This window comes from Phacochoerus africanus, chromosome 3 (genome assembly GCF_016906955.1).
Source record: "Phacochoerus africanus isolate WHEZ1 chromosome 3, ROS_Pafr_v1, whole genome shotgun sequence".
Lineage (NCBI taxonomy): Eukaryota > Metazoa > Chordata > Mammalia > Artiodactyla > Suidae > Phacochoerus > Phacochoerus africanus.
Window position 1 is genome coordinate 153,972,358 of NC_062546.1, and position 16,121 is coordinate 153,988,478.

Below are 16,121 nucleotides of genomic sequence, written 5' to 3' on the forward strand. Positions count from 1 at the left end.
TAAGAGAGACCTGAATAATATCCAAACCTTGTGGTTTCCAAGGGGGAGAGGGATGGGAGTGGGATGGACTGGGAGTTTGGGGTTAGTAGTATTACATTTAGAATGGATAAGCAATGAGGTCCTGTGTATTGCACAGGGAAGTATATCCAATCACTTGTGATAGAAGATGATGGAATATAATACGAGAAAAAGAATGTATATGTATGTAGGACTGGGTCACTTGGCTGTACAGCAGAAAGTGACAGAACATTATAAATCAACTGTAATAAACATTTTTTAAAAATCCTTTGTATGGTATTCCTTAGACTATTTTTAGAAATTCTTCAAAAATACTGAAAATCTGTCTGCACTAATACCAAGATTACTAGGTACAGAGGTTATAAACTTATTCCTCATTGATTGCAAGTCCCCCACTTCTACTACTACTTCTTACACACCATTAATCTGCAACAAAATAGTGCTTTAAGAAGGGAATTCTTGATTAAAAGTATCAGAGATAACTTAGAACTACTTACGCATGTGACACAGCTGCCTCTTTGCATTCTCTTATGTCATTAATACGCTTATTATACCTATGTGCAAAAAAAAGTAAGTAGATTAAATCTTAATTTGGTTAATAGCAATAAAAATACGTTAGTCAAATACTAATCAGTTAAAAATAACAAGAAAAAATTGGCCATCAAAGTGGAAACACATGGAAAATCTACCCACATCCTTTTCAAGCACTTTAAATATGCAATAGAAAAATAAATCTCATATTATATTAAAATCGAGTAATGAAATTCATAATGCAGATTTTTATTCTATTAAATATACTTCCTTAAGCCCCCAAGAGGGACATTAAAATTATACTTCTTATATAATTAATAATGATTTCCAAAACTGGAAGTGCAAATGTAGTATTTCTGACTTTTTATCACTTTTGACTTTTTATGCTATCTCATAAACATAAAAAACTTCTCAAAAGTACTAGTGATCAACACTAGTGACTGGGGATAGGGGTTTCGTGGTGGAGAAAACTGAAACAGTAAAGCATTTGACTACTTTAAATTATTTTTAAGGATAGAACTATGAGTGATTTTTACTATTTAAAAAAACAGGAATTCCCGTCGTGGCGCAGTAGTTAACGAATCCGACTAGGAACCGTGAGGTTGAGGGTTTGATCCCTGCCCTTGCTCAATGGGTTAACGATCCGGCGTTGCCGTGAGCTGTGCTGTAGGTTGCAGACGCGGCTCGGATCCTGCGTTGCTGTGGCTCCGATTCGACCCCTAGCCTGGGAACCTCCATATGCCGCAGGAGCGGCCCAAAGAAATAGCAAAAAGACAAAAAAAAAACCCAAAAAAACACATTTCTTCAAATTTAAAAAATAATTAAAAGAAACACCAACATTTAAAAGTGTTAATTACATAAACAGTAATAAATACATGTTAATTTCCTGACTACTACACATAAAAACTCAAAATTCCTAAAATGTTAAAGAAAAACTATCTTCCTGATAAATTGGCTAAAATCACTTATACGAAGAACTTCAACTGCTTAATTAAGTATGCTAAGATTTTTGTGATCTTTAAGCAAATGTCCAAAATATACTAATTCTGTAAAAGTGACTTGTATAAAGAATGAGTTTTTCTATTTATGGTCTGACTTGAAATTACTATAATTCACATTTTAGATTGATCACTCACAATTTAATTAAAAATTAAAACTCGACTCTAAATATTCTTAAATAGTAAATTTAACATTAAAAAAGTGTAACAAAAAGACAATTGGTTTCATGATGCCATTAAACTTATTTGTACTACACATACCATTATGTACAGTACACTATAAAGAGTGTGCTAGAAATATACTCATTATACAGAGGCTATCTGGTTCTAGATGTTTACATATATTTAAATATGATTCCACAGAGAAGATGTCAATATGCTAAGACATCACATAAGTTTCAGGATTTTCTATCTGAATCAATTAGAAAATGACAAAGCCCATAACAACACAGGATATTCCCAGATACTCCACCATCTAAAATAAAATAAAAGAGTTGAAAAGTACAGAGGGCACTATTTCTTACATTATGAGAGACTACCTGCATGAGGATGTCAGAATCACCTACGGTGACAGAAATCAGTGATCACTTGAGAAAGGGGCGGGGGAGAGGGACCAGGGGTGACAGTACTAACCAGAAAGAGGCATAGGAGAATTTTCTGAGGATAATGGAAATATTTTTGTATCTTGATCTACGTGGTTTCCATGAGTATTCATACGTAAAATTGTTCGGCTGTACACCTAAAATTTATGCTTTTTTTTTGTTTGTTTGTAAATCTACTGGTGGGCGGGGGGAGCAGATTTCTTTAGCCTCTCCAAGATACAGATACAGGAAATACAGGAGGTTAGGAGTGATGCCCAAGAACCTGGATTTTAATTCGCATCCCAGGTTATTTCATTTGCACACTAAAATCTGAGGTGGTATACTGACTTAAATGTAAATCTTTTTTTTTTGTTGGTCTCTTTAGGGTCGCACCCATGGCATATGGAGGTTCCCAAGCTAGGGGATGAATCGGAGCTGTAGCTGCCAGCCTACGCCACAGCAACGCATGATCCGAGCCCGCGTCTTCAAGGATGGTAGTTGGGTTCATTAACTGATGAGCCACGATGGGAACCCCAAATTTTGTTAAATCTTAATTTCATTTAAGACATTACTGAACTGAATATGAACTAAATGTAAATTTCATTTCTATGAAGCTAACAAACCAAATACAATTATTCAACACTTTCAGGTTCATGGGATCCCAGGTTATTTTAGATGCTCTTAATTTCAAAAGATTTCATAATTGCTAGCAAGCCTGAACTCAACTGTTTTTATATGCTGGCTACAGAACCTTAAGTGGAAAGAAATTCAAGCACTAAATATTACAAGGAAGGGAAAAAAATAAAAAACAAAAATTTTTTTTAAAATTACAAGGAAGGGAGTTTCCCTCGTGGCTCAGCAGTTAACGAACCTGACTAGGATCCATGAGGATGCAGGTTCAATCCCTGGCCTTGATCAGTGGGGTTAAGGATCCGGTGTTACTGTGCACTGTGGTGTAGGTCGTGACATGGCTTGAATCCTGTGTTGTTGTGGCTGTGGTGTAGGCTGGCAGCTGTAACTCTGATTTGACCCTTAGCCTGGGAACAGCCATATGGCGCAGGTGCAGTCCTAAAAAGCAGAAAAAAAAAAAAAAAAATTCCAAGGAAACAAATCTAAGAATTATTTGTGTTACAGGCAATGAATATAAATGAGTCGCTTGGAATACTTTCTTATACGGAAACATGATTTCCTATACACGTTAATCCAATTTCTGTAACTGCTACAATTAATTTAATAAGTATTTTCTGATTGATTTATATATTTTCTAAAGGCACTGTATTCTAAAATAGCATTACTAGAAGCTGTGACTGGTAGGCTAGTACAGGCTATATCTTCTTATGTAATATGACTCTTCTCTAACCCCAAAACTTAAATAGATATTCCACTCACTTCAAAAATAATAATAATAATTGAAAATGCCATACCCTCGTATGTTTACAAATAAGTCTTCTGCAGCTTTGTGAATGTGAAAAACTTCATCCCGAAAGAGAGAAAGGCAAGAGCTACTTTGAAGAGCTAGCTTCCAAAGGTTCAATGCTGTTGCATCAGTATTTAGGATCCCATGGCACAAAATAAAGCCAACTACAAACAAAAGAAAAAGAAATGTAAATATAAAAGTATTCCAAAATTAGGTTATTTCAGTTACACGGTAACTTTTCAAAAATAAACAAAAACACAACCACTAAACTGAGGCTTTTTTTCCCCTTTTTTGGCCACCCCGCAGCATATGGAGTTACTGGCTCAGGGATGAGATTCGAGTTGCAGTTGCAACCTATGCCGTAGCTGAGGTAATGCCGGATCATTAAACCACTGTGCCGGGCCAGGGATGGACCTGCATCCCAGGGCTCCAGAGATGCCACCAATCCTATTGTTCCAAAGCAGGAACTCCTAAATTGAGGCTTTTAAGTGACATAAACACACACACACACACACACACACACACAACTACCAACTTCCATCTTTAAACTCCTCAATCATTGACATTTAACTTGCCATTTATTTTCTATTCGTAACTCGACCTTCCTTTAAAAGGCCACTACACAAGCAAGCTAACTCTTTTAAGTAGACATGTATTGTGAAATCATACATACACAAGTACATTTAACTTTCTTAAATTTCCTGAAATATATTAAAATGCTTTTCATACAACAGGGCCCCTAAATGCAAGTCTAATTATTTGATCTGGTACATAACCAAAGAAATAGAATACAATACGGAAATTTAAAGAATGCTCAAGAGAAGTTTTGTAAAAAATTTTTTTCTTAGTAGTGACTTTTCATACTCTAAATCCCCTTAGTAAGTACGGTCTCACTTAGTGTCTTATACCTCATTGTATACTTAGATTCAGAAGATTGCTGTTGATAATAAAAGTTTCTCTGAGAATATTAATCAGTTTCACTATGAGTCACTGTATATTTTACTTTTTTAAAATATGGGTTACATTATGAATTAAAATATATTAATGTTTATAAGATCAATAAAAGGTAAATTAATTTAAAATAGCCCAAGATTAGGAAAAGAGTTTATTAATTAAACTACACATTAACCTCCTTTCCCTGCTAAAGTCCCAATAAAAGGACAGAAAAAAAAAATTAAGTCATAAAAATCTTAGAAAACAAGATACTAGTCCAAACTAGATAAGAAAGTTGGAGAAAATCTTTGAAGAGAGAAAGATTAGACTATCAATTTAAAAAGAGGTCTTTCCCGGAGTTCCTATTGTGGTTCAGCAGTAACAAACCTGACTAGTAACCATGAGAATGAGGGTTCCATCTCTGGCCTCACTCAGTGGGTTAAGCATCTGGTGCTGCCGTGAGCTGCAGTGTGGGTCACAGACATGGCTCAGATCCTACGTTGCTGTGGCTGTGGCGTAGGCTGGCAAGTGCAGCTCCAATTAGATCCTTACCCGGGGAATGTCCATATGCCGCACATGTTGCCCTAAAAACAGTAAGAAAATAAATAAATAGAGATCCTTCCCAAAGAATCCTCTGAGTGCAACCAACAGAGCAAGAACAAACCCTGAAGAGAATATCAGGATAAGTTATTGTATAACTGCATTCCAAAGAGCTGGATCCTCAACAGCCCTTGGCTCCAGGCTATAATCTAGATCAGAGACTCAACTTTAGCTTGCTATCATAATCACTGGAAGGCTTACTAAAACAGAGATTGCTATGATTCACTCAGAGTTTTTGATTTAGTAGGTGTAGGATATAGACTAATATTCTGCTTATATTACAAGTTCCTGGGTGATGCAGCTGACCTCTGAACTACTATAGAGAAAAGCTCTAGAGGAAGTAAACCATCTTCTATAGAAAAGTCCCAGTGCTGATATTAGTGTCAGTAAGAGAAATGCAGACTTTGAGGTAACTCTTAACTTCTATATTAACTCTACTCAAGGCTCAGGTAAATAAAAAAAGCAAAACTGAGTAAAATTTCCTTACTTTTGGCAACTATGGGTATCTCAAATCTGTTTGCCTTCTCCACACCCAGGTATCCTCCATTAGGGTAGTCTGCCTTCTAACTTACCTACCTGCTCATTACACAAAGCCGAGCATTCAGCATTCCCAGTTAAGAAAATGACTGGAAAGAAATAGTCTTATATAACACAAGAGGTCACTCATGCCATCTAACTCTACTAATGACACCAGTTCCTCATCCATAAACATAAAACAACCAAGGATCACCACACTTTTGAGCAAAATCATTATTTGAAAGCTGTGTTTCTAAATCAACAAAGCATGAAAACTTTAACTACCACTACAGAAAAAAAAGTAAACATCACAAACCTGATGAATGTAAAAATTATAATGAATAAAAATGGCGACAGACAAGGAATGTGTGCTAAACTCCTCATTCACACTAAGAGCGCTACGCAAAAGTGCCAGTGCATAACGAGATTAGGGAGAGAACTGAGAATATCCAGAAGCTTTCATCTAGAAAACTTTTAATTGTGATTTATGATTAGAAACCCAATAATAACCTCGTTGAGATTAAACTGAATCTAAGAAGTAAAATGTAGGCTTTTATTTTATCTTTGCTTATTACTTTATTTCTGATAATTTCCAGTAATTCAATTCTACTACATTTTAGAGAAGAATCAATCTAAAAAAATCATATTAAAAAAAAAACTAGTCCATCCTTTACCAGTTTTAGAAACAGTATAATAAAGTCAACAAATAGTACCTAAATGTTAATAAACTAAGAAACAAACTATAAGAAACTAAAAAAAATACAACCTGCTCAAAATTATTCCCTTCTGGCAGTGGACCTGGGGTTGGTAAAAAAAATTTTTATAGTAATTCTCATTTTGTATTGTATCTGTGCGTCTATTTCTCACATAGTTTGTGAATGTAGGAGCAAACTAGTAATTTTATCTCCCATGCATTTAACAACTGCCAAATACATGGGTCGTCTTTCGTATGTAATAAATTAAAACTAAAAATCTTAACTGAAATAAATGCGATATCAAAAAAAAATCATTAAAAATAAAATGTTAGCCATGATGGCTGTTTTGAGAGGCAATATAATGTAGACCATGAGCCTTGGATTTAGCCTGGGTTCTTGCTTTGTCTAGCTGTGTGGACTAAGCTTTAATTCCACATCTACAAAAGAGTCTTATCTACCCAAATAGGGTCTATATAAGGACTGAATGCATGCAGAATGCATGTAGAAGGCTTTTCACAGTGCTTGGCACAGAAGTAATACATGTTACCTGTTATTTTTGTCTAAAACTTAAACCTGAGGGGGTAATCACAACACTAACCAATTTTACTTACAGATAATCCATTTTTCCATGGCATCCAAAGAGAGATATTCACAAGGCATCTTAAAAAAAGAAAATACACATTTGTGGTTTAAAGAAATTCTAAAACAAAATTCCTCTGTGCCGAGTCACACTTCCTCCTCTTCCTCCTGAGAAGCTAACTACTCAATTCTTGGTCCAAATACCACAACATACGTGAAAAGTTGGATACAAGTTTTATAATCTATATTTACACCTGCATTCCATAAAGGACAATGAAAGATCTGCCCCTTTCACTTTTACACATCCTGAAATTTCTCTTTAAATAACACCGTTGCTAAACTGTTTTCAATCTGACAGATGACAACTTCCAAGTTTCCCAAGTCTACTGAAGTTTGCAGTATTCTAAAGGATAAAGTTTTAGTCAGTTTAGAAAAGATGTATGTAACTTGATGCTTACTATCTCACCCAAATCAGTAATTATGCGTGTTTATTCTCCATATGCATAACATCTAGGTTCATATATATAGAGAAAAAAGATTGAAAAGAAATATAACAGAATGCAAGTTATTTTCTCTAGTTGGTGAGATTTGGAGGGACCTTTGTTTTCTTCTTCCAAATTTTCTACGATATAACAAAGTATATTTTTAAACTTTAAAAGAAAATATTCATACTACTAGCTGTATTAACTTAGCATCAGAATCTAGAAATAAAAAAACTAAGCAGTATGATTTAAATACTGAGGATTTTATAATAAACTTCACTGGTAGGCTAGTACTAATTAGAAGAAAAATTACAACAGTACTGCTTAACTGATTTTTTAAAATCAACTTTACTATTTTCATTCAAAAAAGAAAATATAGAACCATACAGTGTCAGATTGTGCAGGATTAAGCATTGTACTGGGTGCACTGATGAGACTCAATAATTGGGCATTTCTCCACTGGTCAGCTGAAAGATTCCTTCGAGGATACACCATCTGAAGAGAAATTAGTGCATCTGAAAGAGACTAAAATAGGAAAAAAAGAAGGCTGAGAAATAAAATGGGTTTTCTCTTCCATTTAAATTCCAGCGACAATCGCTGTTTCTAATTGTACCATCATAAAATAACAAAAGCCTAACTATAACTATGCTCCATCTAAGATCTGAGGTGAATTATCTTCCTTTAGGTTTTTTTTTTTTAAATTATTAGGCAAAAGATTAGTTCATAAAATCATGTTGCTTTATTAAAGGTGAAAATGTTTGGCAATCGAGATCTTTATTTCAAAAAGGGTAGCGAGCTTAGTGTCATCCTTTTGTGCATCATTTTCTACTCTAATAGCTCTCACTGAAAGAAAAAGACATTAGGGCTATATGACTAAGTGTTAACAGAGCTCAATGTTTCATATTTCTTCAAAGAATGGCTTCTAAAAATAACCCACTCTACCTTAATAAATAACTTCTATTTGTCATTTGGACTATTAATTACAGTTTTATCATCAAGGTATTTAATTTTTCACTCATCTGCTTCTTGTTTGCTTTTAACTATCCTTTGCTTACTCACCCCTGCTTCCTAAATATTCTGTGAGTGGGTCTTTAATTTGGCTGCACATAAACTGCCAGATGAGTTTGTTCAGAAAAAGAGAATCCAGGGCTCTACCTGAACCTGAACCAGAACCTCTGGGAGTAAAATCCAGGAATGTTTTGATACCACATTCTACCAAGTGACTCTGAACAGCTTTTTAAAATTACACTAATTTTAATAGAACCTAGAGAATATATTATGGTCTTTCTATTAAAACTCTAAGATATTATAGAATCAGAAAAATCAAGATTGGGAAATAAATGGTCTAATCCAAATGGACAATTTTCTTCAAGTAATTATTAATAATTCTAATATATGCTAATTTTTCACCACCTAAAGTGGGGAAAAAAAAATTTCAAGTGGCTAAATAAAAACAGGCCATATACAATTGGTAAGAAGTTAGAGATAGATCCAGAGAAAAAATAGCAAAGGAGTAGGGAAGAACATTTCAAGATGAGGAAAAAGCACTACCAAAATCTAAGACAGATAGTGAAGATAATAAGCTCAACACTTTGAGGAACCCTGACACTTCCATCTACAATGTGGATTTATACTTCAAAATCGATGTCATCTACTAGCCTCTTCCAAAGTATTCAACTAACACTAAGATTCAACTAACTCTAAGACATTAAAACTCTATAAATTTGTAGGTACAATACAACTATGCAATGAAATTAAACTGAAAATGCATCTTCAGAATTTTCATGGGAGTAAGAAAACCAGAGGAAAATTCTTGGTGTTAACTGTATGTCCAAAAAGCAGAGATTCCCACAAAATACTGTATTATTAGAAAATCTAACTCCCATCATTCAAAGAGAATAGTGGAGCAAGTTTCTAACATCCTGGGGTTTAGTTCTAGTTTTGCCACTATTACTGTCAGATGGCTTACTCTGTGTCACATCACTTCTCTAGACCTCAATTTCCTTATCTATAAATAATGAGGATACCTATAAAACTTCCTTCATGTGCTTAGCAGAGAAGCCATAATGGTAAAATTCTTTAGAAAAAAAATGATTTCATTTAATGTATTACAAAAGACAGACATTCCAAATTACCACAAAACATAGAAAAATTTTCCTCTTAGGCTACATTATAATAATATAGATAAAATTTATCAAATACTACGTATCTAAATACTTTATCCCCCTTCTTCCTTTGCTGACACACCCACAGCAAATGGAAGTTACCGGGCCAGGGATCAAATGTGAGCTATACCTGCAGCATCGCCAGATCCTTAACCTGGTGTGCCAGGCTAGGTTGCAAACCTGTGCTGTCACAGAGACAATGCCAGATCCTTAACTCACTGTGCCACAGTGGGAATGCCTCAAAATCCTTTTTTAAAATGACTCATTTAATCTCCTAACAGCCATATGAGGCAGGTACTATTATTACTCCATTTTTACAGATAAAAAATCTGAAGTATAGTGAAGCTGGTTGAGTAACATGCTAATTTCACACAGTAACTGGCATAATTGGGACTAGAACCCAGGCAGTCTCGTATGAAGATACACATTCTCAAATACTAAACCTCACTACCTCTATGCCCTATTCTGAACTTAAAACCTATATTGAATTAATATATTCCTGAGTCTCTTATTCACTATTTCAAATCTAATTAATGAGCTCTCCAGTTCACAATTAGCTAAATCATGCAGAACTTTTTTTCACATTATCATTATAATTTTCTTTCTTAGAAGCAGTTTATTACTCTATCCACCCTTAACCTATCTCATATGCCTATTGGAGCACATCTAAAAACCAGCTCTTGGGAGCTCCCGTCATGGCTCAGTGGTTAACGAACCCGACTAGTAACCATGAGGTTGTGGGCTCAATCCCTGGCCTCACTCGGTGGGTTAGAGATCCAGTGTTGCCATGAGCTCCGGTGTAGATTGCGGACGCAGCTCAGATCTGGCTTGGATCCCGTGTTGCTGTGGCTGTGGCGAGGGCCAGCAGCTACAGCTCCAATTCGACTCCTAGCCAGGGAACCTCCATATTTCACTGATTGGGCTCTAAAAAGACAAAAGACAAAAAAATTAATAAAAATAAAAAAACAGCTCTTACCTTACTATGGGGTACAAACTCTTCCATCATCTTCTTTAACGGATTTTCATAATCCACAATCATCTGACCAAGGCGTGGGTATTCTCGGTCACTTAAAACAAACATCAAATTTCACTGAGTTGTAAGCCATCAAATTAACTGAGAATTTCACACAGATTTTTATAATGCAGTATACCTTGCTCCATGAGTCATTTCATGAGCATAGTTGTATAATCCAATGATTGCCTTCCTTTCTTCAATCCGAGACAGCAGTATCATTAGTGTTGTATAGGTTATGATCAAATCTAAGTAGTTCTTTGTTAAATCAAAGTTTACAGTCTAGGGGAAAAAAATATTAAGTTCAACTCCTTCCTATTTCACAAACTTTTAAGCATATACACAAAAGTCTTCATGGCAGCTACTCAAAGCAAATAATTTTCTATAGATATTTATTTTATCCCAATTTCTGAAATTCTAATTTCTTTTACCAAAAACATGCCTAAAATTTGGGAGTTACATATAACAGTTTTGTGTTTGTGACTCATAAGTTTATGTGTGAAAAGGAGTTTGTGATTACTCTGTTCAAACTGCTAACAGTTTAAAAGAATAAACAAAATGAAAATAATGAAAAACACAGAAGCAAATCTCACTAAGCAAGAAAAAAAAGTATTATATTAATTAAGTAATTAAATGGTTCTCCATCAAGTCAATGGAGACATTTTTCACCTTGACTTCCTATATCTAGAAATTGTCTTAAGAAAGATTTTATCAAGTATGCCTTTTATTAAGAAAAATATGTATAACCTCATAAAATTGGGCCAATTAAAAAAAAATGCTAAACTATTTCCCAATATGTACAAGGTTTGTACTCAATGACAATCAAATTTAACAAGTGATAACAGAGAAAACATTATAAATTATCTTAAAAAATACAAGCCAAATTAACATTATATACCAATCATATAAATTTTCTCTAATGAAAAGAAAACATCTGATCGCCTTAGTTCTACCATTGGAAATTTTTCTAAAAGGAATACTTACAATATCAAAGAAGACTTGGCAAACATCAATAGTATTCAGCAATTCACAAACATGGTCCTGAAAATAAAAGTTTATTTTAGTCTTTTAACTATATAAATATTATTAAATTCAGAAAAAGAGACAAATATCTTTTAAATTTTTGTTCTAGAAGAATTCTAATTTTATTACCTACAAGTGACAGAGCAATTTATTCAATTAACAAATAGCAATGTATCTCTGAAATGTTAAATTTTGTATATTAAAATACATACCTTAAATTCCATAACATCCACAAATGTGAAGTAATATAACGCAAGATTTTTCAGAATCTCTGATTTTTCTTTCTGTAGTTGTGCAAGCTGTTGCTGTAAAAACAAAATTAGAATGCATTTTGTTTACTGAGAATAAAATTATTTAATTTTACTATAAACTATCTTTTTTATGATTGCTATATGGAAGCACAAGCTTTTAGAACAATATTTCTAGATGATTAAGGCTCTTTTAAAAAACCAAAATACTTCAGATAGCAACTGCTAGTAGTGATCGGCAACTGACAGTGTAAGGCTACAAAACAAATCAAAGCAGATTAGTACCAAACTACACTACTATTAAGGAAAATTGGAAAATGTTAAGAAAAAATAATTATCAAATGAACGCTTAAAAAAACTAAAAACAACTCATGAGCATGATCACATTACTAGAAGTGGGAGAAAAAGAAGGTGAAAAACATGACTTACACTACAAAAAACAATATGCTTTATAAATTTGGAACTTACCAAAAAGAACATCCAGGCAAAGCCACGTTACGCATGCAAAATAAAATGTAGATACAAACATAAAATACAGTAACGGTTCCCTGACCAAATTCACAAAACACACTAATACATTAAAGAAAAGTGAAAACCACAACAACAAAAAAGAAATGAGAAAGAAGCAAAACTAGAGTTAAGACACTGGTAAACATATGAAGAGGGAAATGTGAATACAAAAGACAAATATTATTTCAATCAACTGCATTATTAAATTTATAAAAGTCTGAAGTTTTCCTTTTTACAACTATTAATGAAATTTCTGCAAGAACCCTGCCATATTTAATGCCACGTATGGTAACTTCACCGCAAATCCAAAAACCATCTAAAACCTATCTGATACTCTGAGTGTAGTCTATAGAACAGCAACTTCCACATCATTTAGGAACTTGTTAGAACAGAATCTCAAGCTGACCTCAGACCTACCAAATCAGAATCTGCCCTTTAGCAAGTATACCAGGTGACCTGAGTATACATTAAATGTCTGAGAATAATCTATCTGGAACATGAGAAAACTATAAAATATGAGAAAGTGGTTCAAATTATCAAACTTGCCATCAAGGTCCATACAGTTTTGAGGCCCTCCTTCAGTTCTTACTCATACCTACACAGAAGTGCTGGGAAAAAGGCACCTCTATGCATAATTGTATTGAACCATTATAAATCAGAAAATTTTAATAGTGAGCATAACATCAGCAGATTTTTAAAGACTATTTAAAACAACAAGCACAGCATTCTGGTAAACTCAACTATTATGAAGTACCCTAAATACTGCAGTTCCTGAGGACATTTAAAGGGTGTTTCTAAAAAAAAAAGTGTAAATGAAGTATCTCATTACTTCCATTATGTGCTGGGAAAATTTAGGTATTTATTTAGAGTGAAATGTGTAACTGCTCTAGCTTTATTTATGGGACTAGTTGACTTTATTTTGAACAACATATGTTTTAAAACAATTCTGTTTATATGCACTGTTTTTTTGGTGGGTTGTTTTGTTTTTTGCTTTTTAGGGCCGCTCGTGTGGCATATGGAAGTTCCCAGGCCAGGGGTCGAATTGGGAGTTACAGCTGCTGGCCTAGGCCACAGCCACAGCAACACAGGATCTGAGCCGCATCTGCAACCTACACCACAGCTCATGACAATGCTGGAATGCTGGATCCTTAACCACTGAGACAGGCCAAGGATTGAACCCGTATCCTCATGTACTAGACAGATTCATTACTGCTGAGCCACAACATGAACTCCCTATATGCACATTTTTAAGCATTCCTACTCAAAACATGAAGCAGATACCTATTTAAAAATGATTTTAGGAGTTTCCGTGTGGCTCAGCAGTAATGAACCAACTAGGCAGAGTTCAATCCCTGCCTTCACTCAGTGAGTTAAAGGATACAACATTGCTGTGAGCTGTGGTATAGGTCCCAGATGCAGCTTGGATCGGCGTTGCTGTGGTTGTGGTATAGGCTGGCAGCTACAGTTCAGATTTGAATCCTAGCCTGGGAACTTTCATATGTTGTGGGTGCGGCCCTAAGAAGACAATAAATAAATAAATAAATAAATAAGATTCTATCTCCTCAGATTATACTACCTTTACCCTTGTTCAACAACATTAAACATATTACCCTTAATCCTGTTTCCTGCTTGTCAGTACTTTAAATATGAGTTTTAAAATATAATAAGTGAAAGTAAACTCAATAGGATATGAAGCAAAACAATAATCTGATTGCTACTGGGCTTAATTGTTAAAAATCCCTCCTTTCAATATCAGTGTCCTAGTTTGGACAATAATACAATGTCCTATTATAGGTCTTAATGATCATTTATACAAACTCTTATTTTGCATAAGAAGAAGCTAATACCCACAGAACTTAAAAGAATCTTCCCAGGAGTTCCCGTCATGGCGCAGTGGTTAATGAATCCGACTAGGAACCATGAGGTTGCGGGTTCGGTCCCTGCCCTTGCTCAGTGGGTTAACGATCCGGCGTTGCCGTGAGCTGTGGTGTAGGTTGCAGACGCGGCTCGGATCCCGCGTTGCTGTGGCTCTGGTGTAGGCCGGTGGCTACAGCTCCGACTGGACCCCTAGCCTGGTAACCTCCATATGCCACGGGAGCGGCCCAAGAAATAGCAAAAAAAAAAGACCAAAAAAAAAAAAAACTTCCCAAAGTTACGTAACTACTTAATATGACAGGGCCAGGATTAGAAATTTCATATCTATACTCCTAATAAAATGTTCTTTCTACCATTCCACATGCCACCAGCTTCCTTTTTAATAATAAAATTTTATTATGGTCTCAATTTCTCACTCAATTTTATTTCTCCCCAAATTATATGTAACTAGCTTCTACAATGACTAAAACAAATTTACTGAAATAACGGATGTCTGAATTCAAAATAATAACTCAGGGAGTTCCCGCTGTGGCAAAAGGGGATCAGCGGCATCTTGGGAGAGGCTGGGATGCCGATTCGATCCCTGGCCTGGCACAGAGGGTTAAGGATCTGGCATTGCCGCAGCTGTGGCTTAGGTCACAAGTGCAGCTTGTATCTGATCCCTGGCCCAAGAACTCCATGTGCCACAGGGAGGCCGAAAAAGAAAAGAAAAAATTACTTAAGTTTTTAGAGGCCTTAAGTAATTTGGACCTAATTTACCTTTCCAATCTAAATTTCCCCTTCATCTACTCACAGTAGCCAAGACACACTATTCAGTATTTTCTACACACCTCATATTTTCTTTACTGTTTCCACTCCAGAGATGTTCAAATTCCACCATTCACATAACCAAATCCCACTACTTCCGAACTAGTCAATTTACAAGGTACCCCATTTTCAAGAAACCATCCCTGCCCAATTAAACTTATTCCCTCAATGCAAATAATATCGCCCTTCCTCTAAATGTGTATAATTTCAAATAATATCCCTTTTTACCTCACAGCACAGCTATCTCCAACACTGAGACAGTATACCAAACTCAACTTTTTAATCTCCATAGACCATATCATACAGCTCTGCATATAAAGTATCCAATATAAACATCTATCAGATGAATGATTATGAAAAATTTTAAAGACCTTTATATGCCAGTGTCAAATGACATGTTTTAGTAGCTGACGCTAGAGAGTCCACCTCTCTTTACAACAGTAAAGTCATGGCTAAATGAGAACCTCTCAAAGTCTAATACCCTCATTATAAAAACTAGAGCTGATGTAGACACTTTAGCCAAAATAATGTACATGAGAAGTCTTAACAGTGCCTGGCACCCAGAAGCTGTTCATTTAAGTATTAGGTAAATAACAGAAGAGGCTCATTGACCACTTGTTCAAAATGAGCAAAAATAAAGCTATTTTAAATAATCCCAATATTACTCAGTACTTATACAAAGAGTTGATATTAACTCAGCATGCTGTCTTTGCCAAGCATGGTTCCAAATATCCTATAAGTATATCACGCAATCCTAAACATCTCTACAGACAGTTAAAATTACATTCTCTATTTATTGAAAGTAAATTCCATAAGCTCTGCTTGAAAGAGTTCAACTACTACAACAAAGAATAAAAATGTCTATAACTCTTGGGCATCAACTGCAAAAAATGCTACATTTTAGTTTTTAAAGTAAAGGACAGCAGACACTACCAAGAAGTATTTAATTTAATTTTCTTTTTGGCTGCTCCTGAGGCATACAAAAGTTACCAGGCCAGGGATCAAACCTATGCCACAGTAGTTACCCAAGTCACAATAGTGACAATGTTGGCTCCTTAACCCACTGGGCCACCAGGGAACTCCAATTTAGGTTCAACATCTAGAACAAGTTTTTTTTTTCTCCTCCAACAT

General features: G+C 35.0%; 1 protein-coding gene across 1 annotated transcript in view; it reads right to left on the reverse strand.

Moving 5' to 3' along the window:
- Positions 1 to 16,121, reverse strand: part of NCKAP1 (NCK associated protein 1) — a 99,526-nt gene that overhangs the window by 51,426 nt on the left and 31,979 nt on the right. Inside the window, exons 3-10 of the mRNA XM_047773023.1 lie at positions 11,763 to 11,855; positions 11,512 to 11,568; positions 10,667 to 10,809; positions 10,492 to 10,582; positions 7,738 to 7,875; positions 6,901 to 6,949; positions 3,553 to 3,709; positions 516 to 572 (exon numbers count right to left, since the gene is read on the reverse strand). Of these exons, the coding sequence (XP_047628979.1) occupies positions 516 to 572; positions 3,553 to 3,709; positions 6,901 to 6,949; positions 7,738 to 7,875; positions 10,492 to 10,582; positions 10,667 to 10,809; positions 11,512 to 11,568; positions 11,763 to 11,855 (785 nt within the window). The remainder of the gene's footprint in view (positions 1 to 515; positions 573 to 3,552; positions 3,710 to 6,900; positions 6,950 to 7,737; positions 7,876 to 10,491; positions 10,583 to 10,666; positions 10,810 to 11,511; positions 11,569 to 11,762; positions 11,856 to 16,121) is intronic.